Genomic DNA, 19,203 nt, shown 5'->3' with positions numbered 1-19,203 from the left:
AGCATGGCTGTGTGAATAAGTTTGCTTCCCAACAACATGGTTTTGGGTTTAGACTCACTGTATGGCACCTTCAACCAGTGTCTTCTATTGTAATCCCAGGCCAGCTAAATGTTTATGCATGGCTTTGTTAGACAGAAACTGAAAGAAGCCTCTGTGTGTGTGTGTGTGTGTGCGTGCGCGCATGGGTGACTGTGTGTGTGTTTGTGTCTCCTTGTCGTTACATCGTATGATTGTTCTTTCATTGTCTTAGAGGCAGTGACATTCATTTCAAATATTCTGCAAAGACATGTCTGACCATGGGGGAAATATTACCTTACTAGGCGAGCGCAGGAGTGGCTGTGTGGTAAGTAGCTTGCTAACCAACCACATGGTTCCGGGTTCAGTCCCACTGCGTGGCATCTTGGGCAAGTGTCTTCTGCTGTAGCCTTGGGCCGACCAATGCCTTGTGAGTGGATTTGGTAGACGGAAACTGAAAGAAGCCTGTCGTATATATGTATACATATATGTATGTGTTTGTGTGTCTGTGTTTGTCCCCCTAGCATTGCTTGACAACCGATGCTGGTGTGTTTACGTCCCCGTCACTTAGCGGTTCGGCAAAAGAGACCGATATTATAAGTACTGGGCTTACAAAGAATAAGTCCCGGGGTCGATTTGCTCGACTAAAGGCGGTGCTCCAGCATGGCCACAGTCAAATGACTGAAACAAGTAAAAGAGTAAAGAGTACTTGGAAATAGGTATGGGCTGTCGACAGGAGGATTCTGCCTCAATAAAATCTGTTTAACCCATTTAATGTGCATTAAAACTGAGGAAATTACAAGGCTGTGTGTGTGTGTGTGTGTGTGTGTGTGTAGCTTGAGGGAGTTTTTACAATTATTTCTTGTAAGTTGAGTAACCACATAAAGGGTTCCTCATTGGCTTGTGGTTTCCATTTTTTAAGGTAGTAAAGTTTGATTTGAGGGACATTTGGCTGCTATCTCTTGTAAGTTGGGCAACATCAAAGACACACCTTTGGTGGTCTGGTTGCTCCTTCATGGATATTATTGTTTATTCAATCAAAACCTGGCTGTTATCATTGGTGTTGATAATTTGAAATGTCAGAGTGGTATCTTTGCTTTCTTTCTTTCTTAATCTTTGATGAAAGGTTCACTTGAAATGTTAGTTTACTTTTCCTCCATTTTGGTGTACAATTTGCTGGGTACAACTTTTATTGTTCATTTTTCTTTTGTTTATATTTTGTTCATCATCATCGTTTAACGTTCGCTTTTTCATGTCTGCATGGGTTGAATGGATTTTCTATAACAGGATGCACTTCCTGCTCCGCCAACCCTCACCTGTATCTAATGGAAGATTGGAAATGATCATGTGACATCATATACACAAAGGGCTTTCAGTTTCTGTGTTTTACATCCACTCACAAAGCTTTGGTTGGCCTCAGGCTATAGAAGAAGACACTTGATTAAGGTGCCACGCAGTGGGACTGAACTCCAAATCATATAGTTTGTGAAGCAAACTTCTTATCACACAACTACACCAGCCTGTGTCAGCTTTTGAATTGTCTACCTGTTGTAACCTCTCTTGCTATTTGATTCTTATTTTCCTTGTTCCATTTGTGCTATTTTATCTACCTGCTATTTTATTTGTTGTTTGAATATTAATTTTGACCTTTCTGCGATTTCTTTACAGTTGGTCCCCGCAGAGAGTAGTGATAACCAGTCCCAGTGTACAGATTCTCAAGCAGGAGATATACCCCCTGAACGATTAGGGGGCATCGGGGACAGCCGACCACCTTCATTTCAGTAAGCACATCAGTTTCCTCTTTACTTTTGAATGTTCATTCAATTCTCTTTTTATTATTACACACATACACACACACACATTTATTCAAACACATCTCTTTCTTTATGTATCCATGTGTCTATACACACATGTACACACACAGGGGCAGACTGAGGCATCAGTCAATTGGGCACTGCCCGAGGGCGTGGAGCTCTGAGGAGCCCGCACCCTACATGTTAACTCTACTAAAGCACAGATTCAAAGGGGCTCGATAAGCAGTTATGCCCGAGGCCCTTAATACTCTGTCTGCCCCTGAACAGACATATGTATGCACCTATCTTTCTGTATGTAGCCATCTGTATGCATGCATACATACATACTTACCTACCTTCCTCTATATATTCCCCTATCCACACACATGCTCGTGTACCACCCCAGATTTATTTATTATTCTTAATTGATTTCAATTGTTGGGCCACGGCCATGCTGGGACACTGCTTTCAAGGGTTTACCATATCATATTGGATCCCCCCTCCAAGCATATATTTCAATCTGGTTACTTATTTTATTGATCCCTATTTGTTGACCCTTTTAATTTATAGGATGTAAGGAGACACTTGTAGCATAAACTACTTTGGCTCTTAGATCATTTTATTTCATATTCTGGCCGGGTTTGAACCAGAGACCTAAGGCACGTATATATTGGATGGAGGGAAACTTCTTGAGAATGTAAGCTGTTGATGTCAACACAAATTTTTGAGTCTCATAGATTGTTGGTTTCCCAGGAATCTGGTCAAAAAAATTGTCACTTTTCTTAATCATTCCCAGGGCACCTACAACAACAGGGATGGTTTTGGTTTTTAATTGCCATGACCTAGATATCTCAGTCTCAAGGTCCTTATATTTCGACAGTTTGTTAAATTCCTTTGCTGAGATTATCATTATTACTATTGTTGTTGTCATTATTATTATTATATTTTGAACTATTGCTTTCTATTTGTACAAGTTGACTCTGAGTCTCACCCAGAGATCTCAAGAGAGAAGTTAGAAGTTCAAGTTGATGTTATGACTAGGTTGCCATTATATTTGGTTTTGCACAAAGTATTATTCTAGAGAATGTCTAAGAAAACTAAGAAAGTTATAAGTTTGTTTTAAAATTGGGATTACACAGACAGTATTTTATGTAGGATATGGGCAGTTCCCATGAGCACTATTTTTTGAATTTCTGCCAGTTTTGGATTTCCTGGTATCTGTGCTAGGTAGCAATCAACCCCTTTTGCTATCATTCTTAGGGTACCAATGACAACAGATATTGTTTTCCACATTTTGCCAATTTCTATTTCAAGATCCTTATGCTTGCTCAGTCTTTGGTGGGTCTTGAAAGATACATTTATGTCTATTGGGATAGTCATATCGACGAAGAGGCATGATTTTTGTCTGAAGTCCTCCAATATAATGTTTGGCCTATTTGCACCTATCTTTCTGTCAGTTTGAATGGTGAAGTTCCAGAGGAGTGAGATGTGATCATTTTGAAGCACTGGAAGTGGTTTGTCTCCTCACCAGTTTTTATCATGGCAGTGAGCCAGCAGAATCATTAGCAAGCTGGACAAAATTGCTTAGAAGCATTTCAGCCATCTTTATCTTTTGAGTTCGTATTCTGCCAAAACCAGATTTGTCTTTCAGAATTGATGAAATAAGTACTGCGGATCAATGTAACTAAGCACTAGGGTCAATGTAACCAAGTGGCCACCCCACCTCCAAAATTTCTGGTCTGATGCTTGTAATAACTTGAAGGCTAAAGTTTTGAGGAAATTTAGCTGTTATTTCTAGTACATTGAATGATCATACAAATGTTCCTGTGATGGCTTGGGCTTCCTCTCTAGGTTGTTTGTTTTAAAGAAATTAATTTTCTCTCTACTCCCCCCATCTCTCTTTCTCTCTGTCATTTTAATTAATTTCTAAGAATGTGAAAATAACAAGAAAAACATAAAAACAAACAAATGCAACAGCGCCATCCTCACCACTAGGAATCGTTCAGATTTTGTAAAACGCCATGATGTTTATATTGGACTGTTTCAAGTGTTGATACGGTTAGCTTTAAAAGGTTTCAAATTACAATTTAATTTTAAATACATTAATACCAAATTTCCTTTCTTCTTTTTCATTAAATAATGATTGCAACAACAATAATAATAGTAATAATAATAATAATAGCAATAACAACAACAACATGAATAATGATCCTTTCTACTATAAGCACAAGGCCTAAAATTTGTGGTGGGTGGACTAGTTGATTACATTGACTCCAGTGTTTCACTGGTACTTAATTTATTGACCCCAAAAGGATGAAAGGCAACGTTAACCTCAGCAAGATTTGAGCTCAGAACGTAAAGAATGCCATTTTACCTGGCGTGCTAACAATTCTGCCAGCTTGTCACATTGATAATAATACTAATAATAATAATAATGATAATAATAATTAATTCTTTTTATTGGCCACAAGGGCTGACTAACATGATTGGAAAACATAAAGGGACAAAACAGGACGAAAGGTTACAAAAGGTTTTGTCCGTTTTTTCAAAGGAAAAAAAGTCCGTGTAAACAAGCTTTACAACAACGAAAAAATTCAACAATTTATAAAACTCCCAATAGAGGAGACTCTTCGAAAAAAGGAAAGGTCTCGCGTGGAAAAACCCATAATAATAATCCTTTCTACTATAGGCACAAGGCCTGAAATTTCGGAGGGAAGGGGCTAGTTGATTGCATTGACCCCAGTTCTTCACCAGTATGTATTTCATTGATCCTGAAAGGTAAAACTAACTTTGGCAAAATTTGAACTTAGAATGTAAAGACAAATGAAATGCCACAAAGCATTTTGTCCAATTTGCTAACGAGTCTGCCAGCTTACCACCTTAATGATAATAATAATAATAATACTAATAACAACAACAACACACAGATAGAGAAATTAAGGCCAATAGGTCAGATATAGTTGTCAGAGATCATGAAGAAAAAAAATGCTTTCTAATTGATGTATCAATACCAGCAGATGACAATGTGTCTCTAAAAGAAATGGAGAAACTTTCAAAATACAAAGACCTGGAAATAGAAGTAACCAGAATGTGGAATCTAAAAACAGAAACAATTCTTATCATAGTAGGTGCATTAGGCACGATAAAAAAAATATTCAGACAAATACATAACAAAAACACCAGGACTTACAAACGCATATAACATACAGAAAATTGCACTACTAGGCACTGCACACATCCTACGCAGAACACTTTCCATACAATAACCATCAGAGCATCACAACAAATCACAGCACATACCAAGGCACACAGAGCTGCGCTCAGTTGTGAAGTGAAAGCACGCTATAAAAGAATAATAATAACAACAGTAATAATAATGAGGACAATGATGATGATGGTTTCTTATATTCACTGTAGGGGCACATAAAGGGGACATTATAAAGACTTTATAATTTGTGTGAGGTTTTAGTAAAAGTTATGAGGGCACAGAAATATAAAAGCGGGTGAAATGAGGTAAAAGTACACAGAATATACGAAGTATGTAAATATATGAATGATGCAATCCTCCTGATGCAGGAGAACCTCCAACTAGGGCCAGCCAAGGAACCCCACATATCCAGGGTCACCCTGACCACCAAAGGCGGAACCCAAGACCAACTGTTGGTTCCCAGTCTACAGGTGCATGGTTAGAGTAGGGCCCTTTACCCAAACCATTTTTACCTCAGTCACCCACCTGTTGACTAATTCATTGGGAATACTACTAATAATAATAATAATAGTTATAATCCTTTCTACTAAAGGCACAAGACCTGAAATTTGCAGCGAAGGGACTAGTTGATTACATCAACCCCAGTGTTTTACTGGTACTTGATTTATTAACCCTGAAAGGATGAAAGGCAAAGTTGACCTTGGTGGATTTTGAACTCTGAATGTGAAGATGGACAAAATGTTGCTAAGCATTTTGTTAGCACTCCAATGATTGTGTCAGCTTGGTGCCTCAATAATAATAATAATAATAATAATAATGATGATAATATGCATCAAGTTTTCAATTCTAGTTATATATGTTATAAGAATATTAATCGTACTGTATGGCATAAGCTATGTATATTCCAGTTTTCACTAGTTTGCCTTTTAGCAAAAGGCTTATATTTACATTTCAAAATTAGCATCTAGATTATAATCTGGCGGAGGTGGTGGTGGTGTAGAACTAGCTCAAACAGTTAATTAATTTGTCGTTAACCTAGGATTATTCAAACATTTATTCTCAAGTATGTAATAATGATGATAATTAAAATAATAATAATAATAATAATAATAATAATAATAATAATAATAATAATAGTTTGTCAGGAATAATTTATTTGACTTTGTCAACTTTTCATTACTCACCAGTTGCCAATGTACTCTGCCGTGGTTGTCACTAATTCCGTTAGCTTCTACTGTTTCACTGTGTAACAGAAGAATGTAGACTTTAGATACATAAGGAGAGAGGGTAGACCTGCAGAGAGTGCCACCTAGTGGTGTATTTGATTTTATTTCTCTTTGTTGCCATTTGTATTTGTATTGGCTGTTTGATTGACATCTCTTGGAATATTTTCTCTCTGCCACATTCTGGCATTTAGTGAGGAAAAGAAAGACAAAAAGAGAAAAGAAACTCCTGACTATTATTGGTATAGCTGTGTGGTTACAATCACAGGGTTTTAAGTTCAATCCCACTGCATAATGCCTTGGGCGATGAAGTAACATTGTTGTGGGTTTTTTTGCTGTACAGGGGCAGGGGGGAAGCACTCCGTCGATTACGACGACGAGGGTTCCGGTTGATCCGATCAACGGAACAGCCTGCTCATGAAATTAACGTGTAAGTGGCTGAGCACTCCACAGACATGTGTACCCTTAACGTAGTTCTCGGGGATATTCAGCGTGACACAGAGAGTGACAAGGCCGGCCCTTTGAAATACAGGTACAACAGAAACAGGAAGTAAGAGTGAGAGAAAGTTGTGGTGAAAGAGTACAGCAGGGATCTTCACCATCCCTGCTGGAGCCTCGTGGAGCTTTAGGTGTTTTCGCTCAATAAACACTCACAACGCCCGGTCTGGGAATCGAAACCGCGATCCTACGACTGCGAGTCCGCTGCCCTAACCACTGGGCCATTGTGCCTCCTGCTGTACAGACTGAAAGTATGAAACACAACAGACCGGATATTGTAGTTGTTGACAAGAAGAAGCTGATTTATAATGGCATGGCATGTCCATCTGACTGAAATAAAAAAAAGAAAAGAAACTCCTGACTATTATTGGTATAGCTGTGTGGTTACAATCACAGGGTTTTAAGTTCAATCCCACTGCATAATGCTTGGGCGATGAAGTAACATTGTTGTGGGTTTTTTTGCTGTACAGGGGCAGGGGGGAGCACTCCGTCGATTACGACGACGAGGGTTCCGGTTGATCCGATCAACGGAACAGCCTGCTCATGAAATTAACGTGTAAGTGGCTGAGCACTCCACAGACACGTGTACCCTTAACGTAGTTCTCGGGGATATTCAGCGTGACACAGAGAGTGACAAGGCTGGTCCTTCGAAATACAGGTACAACAGAAACAGGAAGTAAGAGTGAGAGAAGTTGTGGTGAAAGAGTACAGCAGGATCTTCACCATCCCTGCTGGAGCATTAGGTGTTTTCGCTCAATAAACACTCACAACGCCCGGTCTGGGAATCGAAACCGCGATCCTACGACTGCGAGTCCGCTGCCCTAACCACTGGGCCATTGTGCCTCCTGCTGTACAGACTGAAAGTATGAAACACAACAGACCGGATATTGTAGTTGTTGACAAGAAGAAGCTGATTTATAATTGGCATGGCATGTCCATCTGACTGAAATAAAAAAAAGAAAAGAAACTCCTGACTATTATTGGTATAGCTGTGTGGTTACAATCACAGGGTTTTAAGTTCAATCCCACTGCATAATGCTTGGGCGATGAAGTAACATTGTTGTGGGTTTTTTTGCTGTACAGGGGCAGGGGGGAGCACTCCGTCGATTACGACGACGAGGGTTCCGGTTGATCCGATCAACGGAACAGCCTGCTCATGAAATTAACGTGTAAGTGGCTGAGCACTCCACAGACACGTGTACCCTTAACGTAGTTCTCGGGGATATTCAGCGTGACACAGAGAGTGACAAGGCTGGTCCTTCGAAATACAGGTACAACAGAAACAGGAAGTAAGAGTGAGAGAAAGTTGTGGTGAAAGAGTACAGCAGGAATCTTCACCATCCCTGCTGGAGCATTAGGTGTTTTCGCTCAATAAACACTCACAATGCCCGGTCTGGGAATCGAAACCGCGATCCTACGACCGCAAGTCCGCTGCCCTAACCACTGGGCCATTGTGCCTCCTGCTGTACAGACTGAAAGTATGAAACACAACAGACCGGATATTGTAGTTGTTGACAAGAAGAAGCTGATTTATAATTGGCATGGCATGTCCATCTGACTGAAATAAAAAAAAGAAAAGCAGCAGTGGAGTAGTATACCTACTTGAAGTATGAAATCCTCAAGTGCTGGAACAAAGGAATTAACAAAGTCATGACACTGCTCATTATTGTAGGAGCCTTGGAAACTGTGATAAAAAAAATTTCTGGCAATAAGCCTTGAAAAACTTGACCTTAATCTGGGAATAGGTGTAGTGCAAAAAACATGTCTATTAGGTTCAGAAAAATTCTCCAAAATGATTCCAATCCATTGAAGTCATTTTGGAGAAAGCAGAACAATAAAAATTTTTTATACATTCTAGACCACAAGTTGTGATTTAATAGGATGAATAATGAAACTGGTTGAAATACCAATTCTATGAAACAACAAATGATGATGATGATGCTGGTGGTGGTTGTGGTAGCAGCAGTAGCAGCAGTGCTGGTGGTTTCTGATTGAGGCATGAGGCAGCATTTTTTTGTTTTTTTTTGTTAGAGGGGAATTGTTGATACCACCTACCCCAATATTTGACTTGTGCTTAATTTTATTGGTCCCAGAGGGATCAGTAGGAGGCAGTCACCATATTTCCTGCATGGCGTAAGGGGTGGGGTTGAAGGGACTGGGAATCCTCTCCTCCTAGTAAATCCATATTCCTAAAAAGACAGCAAGAAAAAGAATATTGGAAGGTGAACATTTAAAAATTATGGATGGCTGTGTGGTAAGTAGCTTGCTAACCAACCACATGGTTCCGGGTTCAGTCCCACTGCGTGGCATCTTGGGCAAGTGTCTTCTGCTATAGCCTCAAGCCGACCAATGCCTTGTGAGTGGATTTGGTAGACGGAAACTGAAAGAAGCCTGTCGTATATATATATATATATATATATATATATATATATGTGTGTGTGTGTTTGTGTGTCTGTGTTTGTCCCCCTAGCATTGCTTGACAACCGATGCTGGTGTGTTTACGTCCCCGTCACTCAGTGGTTCGGCAAAAGAGACCGATAGAATAAGTACTGGGCTTACAAAGAATAAGTCCCGGGGTCGATTTGTTCGACTAAAGGCAGTGCTCCAGCATGGCCGCAGTCAAATGACTGAAACAAGTAAAAGAGTAAAAGAGAGTAAGAGTATATGTGTATACCCTTGTCTAGACATCATGTGATGGTTATAAATGAGCATCATCATCATCATACAAGCAAGGTTGTTCATTTCTAGTCTTTTGTGGAAAACATAATATAGCTATTGGAAAATTTTACCTTGTTTGGAAACAGGTGAGGGTTAGTGATAGCAGAGGCATCTGACTGTTGAAAACCTGCCTCGGCAAATTCCTTCAGACCTATGTGAGCATGGAAAAGTGCACATTAGATGATGCTGTTGATGATGATTGGGGATGATCTATATCCTCCGTCCCGCTATTATTTTTTCCATTTTTCATGAACTGTTAATCTCTTTTATTTATTTATTTTTTTGTTTCTTGTTGAAATAAATATAAAATAGAGAGTAATTATTGCAGAGATTTTTTATTATTTCTTCTTATGGATGACTATTGGATTAATGAGTTCATCAGATTCTCGTTAACTGTCTATCACTGCAGTGTAGATTTCAATAGCTCTGCTAACCTATATTCTTGAGGCCTGCTTATGCTGCTGCTTGATGTTAACTGCAAAACTGGTAGAATTATTTTTAAGAATGGAAACGCATATCCATTAATGGTATGTTTAAAAAGTCAACGAGTGGAAAATAGTGAGGGGAGTGAGAAAAGAAATAAAAAGGTGAGAAAGACGAAAGAAGAAGAAACAAAAACAATTAACCTTTTGTTGTGCTCTCCTCTACCTCAATTCTTCTCTGTAAAAGCACTGGCAATTGTTATTGTTAATCTGCATTTAGAAAAGAATTATGTCAGAAAATCTAAAAATAACTCGTCATGCTAATTTTAGATCTATTAAGTGTTTCCATTTCAATAGAGATCACAATGAACTGTTTGTGAAAGTGTGTTGCAATGATTTGACAGTAGGTAAATTGGTGCACTTTCTTGGTATCTTTTATATCCTGGTGTTGGATAAATAATTTAACAAAGCAGTGGAGAAGAAAGTATTCACATGATGCCCAACTATTAATATTACACAAGGTTAAATGCTCTCTGCCAATGGCTCACAGTGAACTGCTTTCCCTCAATTGCTCTCGGTACTTTTATTTTATGGCAATGTGTCAGTCCACTTTTAGTCACTTGGGGGTGGTCAGAATCCTTCCACAACAGTATCACAATAGGCAAATCAGTACACTTTCTCTGATTTCACCATAGGTAAAAAGATGCTCTTTCTCAGTTAGCAATAGACACAGGCATGGCTTTATGGTAAGAAATTTGCTTCCCAATCACATGGTTCCAGGTTCAGTCCCTCTGCATGGCACCTTGGGCAGCCATCTCTCTCTATATAAACGGCAGTTTGTCTGTCTGCGTGTCTGTTAGGTTGTACCCTCACCCTGACCACGGCTTTCAACTGATTCTGAGAAACTGACACACAATAGTCCAATGTCATAATTCAAACTAACCAAGCGAAAATTTGAAAGTTCCCCAGTTCTGAAAAAAATCGATAAATTCGACATGGGGTCGAGAATCAGAAACACAAACAACAGACTGTCTAGGGGACGCAACTCGACCTTTTTAACTCTCAAAAAAAATTTACCATAATTTCCCCCCCATTTTTTTGCTATTTTTTGGCTATAACTCTCTAAAAATGCTTTATAGTTATTTCCCTTACAAACCCGAGCAACGCCGGGCGATACTGCTAGTCTTCTACTATAGCCTTGGGGCTGACCAAAGCCTTGCTAGTGAACTAGGTCGGTGTGTTTCCATCTCCATAACTTAGCACTTTGGCAAAGGAGAGTGATAGAATGAGTGCCAGGGCTTAAAAAGCAAATGAGTACTGAGGTTGGTTTGTTTGACTAAACTTTTTCAAGGTGGTGCTCCAGCATGGTCACAGTCTAATGACTGAAACTAGGTAAAAGCAAAAGAGCTGAAAGAAATACTGCTAAGCATTGTATCTGATGTGCTATCAATCCAGCCAGTTCACCACTTTCCTTTCTGATATCACAATGGCTAAAGTGGATATGTTCTGATACAGCAATAGGTAAACGTGTACAGTTCCTGATTTAGTAAAAGGAACATAAGTATTCTGTGAGACTTAGCTAAGTCTGATTAATCAGGAACATTTCCAACTTAACATGTTTTCAAATTTTATTTATGGAAACATTGAAATTTAGTTATGGGTATATCATAGATTTGGCTATAGGCACGGCACAGATTTAGCTATGGACACATTACTGATTTAGCTCTAGGCACATTATAAATTTAGCTCTAGGCACATCACAAATTTAGCTATGGACACATCACTGAATTAGCCCTAGGCACATCACAAATTTAGCTCTTGGTGCAGCATAGATTTTGCTTGAGGTACAGCACAGATTTAGCTAAAGAATGGCACAGATTTTGCTATAGGAGCAATGGTAAACTTCCAGATTTATCAGTTAGTGCACCCAGATTTGTTGTTACACTTTCAGATGTTTAAAAAAAATAACCTCTTTATTTGTTTTAGGATTACATTTAGCAGATTACCTTATTTATTTACTGGCAGGAGAGAGAGAGAGAAAGAAATAAAAATACAAGAACAAAATTCAAGAAGTTATTTCAGGAGCTGGATAGATTACTGCCCAGAAAGCCATATGTTGGATAAGATATGTATATGTATATATATATATATATATCATATGTACATAAGGTACATTTTTCATTTGCTAGGACTGAAGGAAGGGATAGATAAAAAAACTAAATCTAGTGTGTATATTGGTGTTTATGGGTGATTATAGTCCCTGTCAGTATATATGTATACAATTATGTGGTTTTTGACTACAGCATGAGAGTATTTTAGCTCTTATTTTTAGCAATGTAGGTGTTTCTAACACTGTTGTCATATTTAGTGACAATTATAGTAAATTTCAACTATATATATATATATATAAAGGGTAGATGGTAAAGAGCCCCTTCACTCATGAATAACCATGGGATTGTACCTAGAAAGTTCCCCTCTGAGGTGCAAGTCTGGTCAAGGTTGTTTATGGAACACCAGCAGTTGCCCATGCATACCGGCCTCCCCTTTCCATGCCACCAGTGTTATCCAAGGGAAAGGCAAAGGGGCCGATACAGCTTGGCACCTGTGACGTCACAACTCATTTTTACAACTGAGTAGAACTGGAGCAACAGTGAGATAAAGTGTCTTGCTCAGGAATACAAAACACATCCCAGTCCAGGAATTGAACTCACTACCTCATGATTGTGAGCCTGACACTCTAACCACTGAGCCATGTGCCTTCACACACACACACGATACGCTTCTTTCAGTTTCTATGGACCAAATTAATTCACAAAGCTCTGGTTGGCCTGGGTTTATGTTAAAAGACATTTGCCCAGTGTACAATGCAGTGGGACTGAACCTGAAACCATGTGGTTGGGAAGCAAACTTCTTAACCACACAGCCACACCTGAAAAACAAAACCTGTCTGAATATAGGTGTGTTTTTAATATATGTTTGAGAGTGCATGCTTTTCCTTATTTACATCACACAAGCACACACATACATGTGCACACGCTCATATATACTTACATGCATACGTATAACCTGTTTCTTTACTACCCACAAGGGGCTAAACACAGAGGGGACAAACAAGGACAGACAAACGGATTAAGTCGATTATATCGACCCCAGTGCATAACTGGTACTTATTTTAATCGACCGTGAAAGGATGAAAGGCAAAGTCGACCTTGGCGGAATTTGAACTCAGAACGTAACGGCAGACGAAATACGACTACACATTTTGCCCGGCATGCTAACGTTTCTGCCAGCTCGCCGCCTTTATACGGTAATGCATGCGTATTACCAACCCAGAACAAAATAGAAGTACACGTAATATGTATGCATGCCTACACACACACATCTGTTCATATCTGTGTGTGTGTGTATGTATGTATATGTGTAGATATGTGTGTGTGTGTAAATTCATATATTCATCAGTGTCAACATGATTTTAACTGACAAAATGTCAGACTTCTAGCATCATTGCAAATATAACCATAATTTTTTTTGTTGCTCTGGCACTAGCTCTAGTTTGATGAGATGGTGGTGGTGGTTGTGACGGTGGGGTTCCTATACCAATTATTAGTGGATGTGTTGGTGGTGGTGGTGTAGGTTAGAATTATGGTGCTACACTGTTGATGCCAGAAGGCACTTATGAAGATAACACTGGTGGAGGGGTTACTGGGGTTTATGGCCTTGCAGTCTCCTAGACACAACACTATATGCATATACACACACACAAACTGTCCCACTCACACACTTTCTTGGTCTGTCTGTCTGTCTCTCTCTTCACACACACACACATTTTCCGACACTCATATACAACACATCACTCTCTCTCACACTCCCTCTCATATTTATACATTCTCTCACCTACACATACAGAATCTCTCTCCGTCTCATACACACATATGGACTCTCTCTCACACACACATATAAACACATATATACAGGCCCTTCCTCTCTCTCTCTCTCTGTTATGCACACACACACACACACACACACATGCTCTCTCTCTCTCTCTCGCACACACACATACAAACACATATACGTACATACATACAGACCCCCTCCTCTCTCTCTGTCATCCACATACACACACACATGCTCTCTCTCTCTCTCTCTCTTTCACACACACAAACACACATGACTCTTTCTCTTCTCCTCCTCTTCTAAGAAAGAGCCTTCTATCTCAGGAAGAGATCAGTGTCAAGGGTTGCAGTGTTCTGTTCCTGTGTGAACTGGTCCTACTGCAAATTGGTTTTGATTCTTTTTAGATAGCCACTGTTGTTGTTATTTAGCCATAGGTCAGTCCTGCTGAAACAAACACCTCTGATGAAAGGCTTTCAAGTCATGACACCACCATCCTGTCGTACTTTTGATAAATATTTCATTTAATTTTTTTTTCAATTTAATTGTTTTTCTTGTTTTACTCTTAGTTGAGAAAGTCGAAAAGACTGAAACCAGTACTAACTGTTATAAAATGTATTTCATGATAAAATAATTTTAAGCATTTTCTACCTTGTCTTATTTCCTTATACATATCAACTAGTTTGTTACTTTTCAACCTTACACACACACACACGCACACACAAAGTAGACTGTATGACACATGTATGCGAACAGCCATGCTACATAGGCCATGACTGCTGAAGACATGCATAAGCTTGCAAGGAATGAAGCTAGTATGCTCCGCTGGATGTGTAATGTCAGTGTGCATACACAATAGAGTGTAAGTGCCCTGAGAGAAAAGTTGGACATAAGAAATATCAAATGTGGTGTGCAAGAGAAGCAACTGCGCTGGTATGGTCATGTGTTGCATATGGATGAGGACAGCTGTGTGAAAAAGTGTTACACCTTAGCAGTAGAGGGATAGTAGTGGTGACAGTCATGCTTCACAATTTTTGACTGTAGTGAGATGATTGAATCTGTGCTTTAAATACAGCTGTGTAGGCTCCAGATGCTAGGTTTTGCAAACTGTATTCTGACCAATCAGTGTGTAGTATCACTCAATTACTTAAGCTGATTGGTAGGTTGATCTGATTGGTTTAGGCGTCATGCTTTGTTGGACATGTCAAGAGTCCTGTATCTTGACCCTGGCCTAAGCAGCAATTGTTGGGCTATTTTTAGAAATGTTGTAAATAGCCTTTGTCAGAGATTTTTATATTTTTATATTTTAATTGTCATCATCATCATTGTCAGCACCTTAATTATTGTTGCTAGTAGTGATGGTGGTGGCAATAGAACTTTTAACCCTAAATAAGATAATTTTCCTGCTATCTAAGTATTATTATTATTGCTTATTTAGCTTGGGTTCGAATTTATCAATAAAATTCTTTTCTCTGATTTTTCTCTCAATTGTGGTGATGGTGGTGACTAAATTTTAAGTCGTGCCATCCACCACATACAAAACGCAACATCCCATACTGCCTAGCCAGAAGAATTTGTACCATTATAGAAGATGCAAATATCAGGAACAAACGCCTAATAGAACTAAGAGAATTTTTGCTCAAACAAAAATACCCATCTCTACTTATAGAAAATGGTATACAGTGGACTATAAAAATACCCATACAACAACTTAGGACAACCCAAGGAAGAGGAAAACAAGAACAAGTCATACCATTCATAGTGACACACAACCCATGTCACCAGAATATCTTCAACATTGCCAAAGCAAACCTACCAATCATTGCCCAAAGTAATGAATTAAAAGACATAATCACGGATCGAGCTATGGTGCTTAGTAAAAGATAGCCTAAAAACTTGAAAAAATTACTAACAAAGACAAAATTTGACCAAACATTCACTGTATCTAAATGCAATGATAGCCGATGTGGCACATGCCAATTCATACATACCGGCCAATATATAAACACAAAAACCGGGAAAATATTCACAAACGCGAATATATACTGCAAAAGCAGAAATTTAATTTACTGCATCAATTGCCCAAATTGTGAAGAAATATATGTAGGTCAGATGGGAAACGCACTATCAGAACGCTCACGTGTACACCGGCAACAGATTAGAGGCCCAGATGTCCGTCAGATACCTTTGAGTAACCACCTAGCAACATGTGGCCGGAAAATATATATAATATTTCCATTCTACAAATTACACAGCCCGAGTGAAATCGAGAGGAAAATCAGAGAAAAGAATTTTATTGATAAATTCGAACCCAAGTTAAATAAGCAATAATAATAATACTTAGATAGCAGGAAAATTATCTTATTTAGGGTTAAAAGTTCTATTGCCACCACCATCACCACTAGCAACAATAATTAAGGTGCTGACAATGATGATGATGACAATTAAAATATAAAAATCTCTGACAAAGGCTATTTACAACATTTCTAAAAATAGCCCAACAATTGCTGCTTAGGCCAGGGTCTAGTTACAGGACTCTTGATATGTCCAACAAAGCGTGACGCCTTAACCAATCAGCTTAACCAACCAATCAGCTTAAGTAATTGAGTGATACTACACACTGATTGGTCAGAATACAGTTTGCAAAACCTAGCATCTGGAGTCTACACAGCTGTATTTAAAGCACAGATTCAATCATCTCGCTACAGTAAAAAATTGTGAAGCATGACTGTCACCACTACTACATGAACCTGAAGACTGCAGAATTTAATGCATGAAAGTACTAGTTCAATCAGAATGAACATTTAACATTCTATTATTTTATTTTACTTTATTATATTATTTTATCTTATATCATTATAAGATTGTAAATAAAACGTGAAAATCAGACAAGGTTGGAATTCCTTTTATTAATATATATATATATATATATAAGCAATAAGGGTTTAGCAACGAGTGCCTTACCACATACCGAATTTAGAAATAGCAGTCAAAGGGTTATAGCTATTTCTTCTACTAAAAAGGGAGATCTCAGTAAAAACAGCATTACTGAGATCTCCCTTTTAGTAGAAGAAATAGCTATAACCCTTTGACTGCTATTTCTAAATTCGGTATGTGGTAAGGCAACTCGTGCTAAACCCTTATTGCTTAGTATTACTTAAATTTTCCTCGAATGAGGCTTTTACATGCCGAAGACTACTTGGTGTAATTGATAATTTTTCCAAATTAATTAATTTCACCCTTCATTATTACGGATAACTATATATATATATATATATATATATATATATATATATATATATATATATATTACTGTGTATGTATGTACATGTTACATTAATCACTATGCCAGACTGAAACAGCCTAGATGGCAAGGTAAGTGTATGAAGGAGGTGGCAGAAGAGTGTACCTACCAGGAATGTTGCATATTCCTAGTCATTGTCAAAATTACGTGTTAGGGGTGCAAATAATATAACATACACAAACCCCATCACACACACCTTATCTGAACTACTGGAAGAAAAATAAATAAAAATAAAGTGTCTCCCTCTCTCCAGCCTGAATAAAAATTTACATGTCAAACTGTGAACTGCTATGATAGAGAGTGAGGTCAGCCAGTGGTCTGTAGTGTTACTATGGAGTCAGTTGGTACAACATTGGCAGGAGTTCAACTGATCTATCCTCAGCTACTCACGTTTTACAACATAACAACATAGCAACATACATATGTGTTTGTTGTTGCCATTTAGATTCCATGTCAGCCCCTGACAGAGAGAGAAGACTTATGAGGAAAAGCATTCTTGCTGTTCTTGTATTCTTTTTATTGGTGCATGTCTCAGTGGTTAGAGCATCGGACTCACAATCACGAAGTAGTGAGTTTGAGTCCCAGAGTGCTCTCTGTGTTGTGTTCTGAAGCAAGATACTTTATTTCATGTTGCTCCAGTTCACTCAGCTGTAGAAATGAGTTGCGACGTCACAGGTGCCAAGCTGTATCGGCCCCTTTGCTTTTCCCTCGGACAACATCAGTGGTATGAAGAGGGAAGGCTGGTATGCATGGAAGACTGCTGGTTTTCCATAAACAACCTTGCCTGGACTTGTTCCTCAGAGGCAAACTTTCTAGGTGCAAGCATATGGTCATTCATGACTGAAGGGGTCTTTATGCTAGAGAAAGAAAAATTAGAAAATAGCACACCAATGTTAGATATTTGGATAGTTAATGGCTGTTTTGTTTTATTTTGATACACAGGCAAACCTCAACCTATGTTGTTTTTAGTTATATCTTCTTTGACTTTATAATGTTTTTCCAAGAAGTTAATTGAAAAAAAAAAAAGAAAGAAACTCAGCTTCAGTTGATTTATTCAACTTTATGTCAGTCAGAGTTAACTTATTTAAAAGCATCAAGCTTGAAAAAAAAACCTATTTAAAACCCAGTACTGAAGTAGAAAATCATATAAAAAAATACACATGAAAACCATTTATTCAGACATATGAGATTTGAAATTTTCAAAAATGTTTTTTCATGTTAAGTCAGTTTTTGAGTTAAGTCCCATGTCTGGGAACTGGAGCCAATGACTGCTGTGAGATGAGATATGGCTCTCTTTACTCTTTTACTTGCTTCAGTCATTTGACTGCGGCCATGCTGGAGCACCGCCTTTAGTCGAGCAAATCGACCCCGGGACTTATTTTTTGTAAGCCCAGTACTTATTCTATCGGCCTCTTTTTGCCGGACCGCTAAGTGACAGGGACGTAAACGCACCAGCATCGGTTGTCAAGCAATGCTAGGGGGACAAACACAGACACACAAACATATACACACACATACATACATATATATATATATATATATATATATATATATATATATATATATATATATATATATATACATATATATATATATATACATATATACGACAGGCTTCTTTCAGTTTCCGTCTACCAAATCCACTCACAAGGCATTGGTCGGCTTGAGGCTATAGTAGAAGATACTTGCCCAGGATGCCACGCAGTGGGACTGAACCCGGAACCATGTGGTTGGTTAGCAAGCTACTTACCACACAGCCACTCCTGCGCCCTATGGCTGTGTATCATTCAGATTATTATTATGGTTTTTTTTAATGTAAATGCTGTATGTCTTTACTATCTACTTCCAAAAGAAACACGAAAACTGAAAAGTAATTATAAAACTGTATAACAAACATCCATGTTTCTCTCTCTTTCTCTCTCTCTCTCTCTCTCTTTTTTATTTTGTTTAATTAATTAACATACCAATTGAAGTTTGAAATTGTAATATTTTGAGATACTAACATATAGACTTCTTTCTTTCTTTCTCTTTACCATTTGCTTCTTGAAGGAAGAAGTCATTGGAAGGAGGTCATGATCTCAGGCATAAATGCAGGTATAATATCATTAAAAATATTTCATTTTCCTTTTAT

At 38.3% G+C, this 19,203-nt stretch overlaps 1 protein-coding gene across 5 annotated transcripts in view; it reads left to right on the top strand.

Annotated features, from left to right (window-relative positions):
- LOC115224765 (segment polarity protein dishevelled homolog DVL-3) overlaps positions 1-19,203 on the top strand; it is a 245,450-nt gene that overhangs the window by 120,805 nt on the left and 105,442 nt on the right. For all 5 annotated transcript variants that reach the window (XM_029795670.2, XM_029795671.2, XM_029795669.2 and 2 more), the window contains exons 3-4: positions 1,684-1,796; positions 19,122-19,166. In XM_029795670.2, the coding sequence (XP_029651530.1) occupies positions 1,684-1,796; positions 19,122-19,166 (158 nt within the window). The remainder of the gene's footprint in view (positions 1-1,683; positions 1,797-19,121; positions 19,167-19,203) is intronic.

Source organism: Octopus sinensis, linkage group LG26, assembly GCF_006345805.1.
Source record: "Octopus sinensis linkage group LG26, ASM634580v1, whole genome shotgun sequence".
NCBI classification, from domain to species: domain Eukaryota; kingdom Metazoa; phylum Mollusca; class Cephalopoda; order Octopoda; family Octopodidae; genus Octopus; species Octopus sinensis.
Note: the sequence above shows the minus strand (reverse complement) of the source record. Positions and strands in the feature narration are given on the sequence as shown.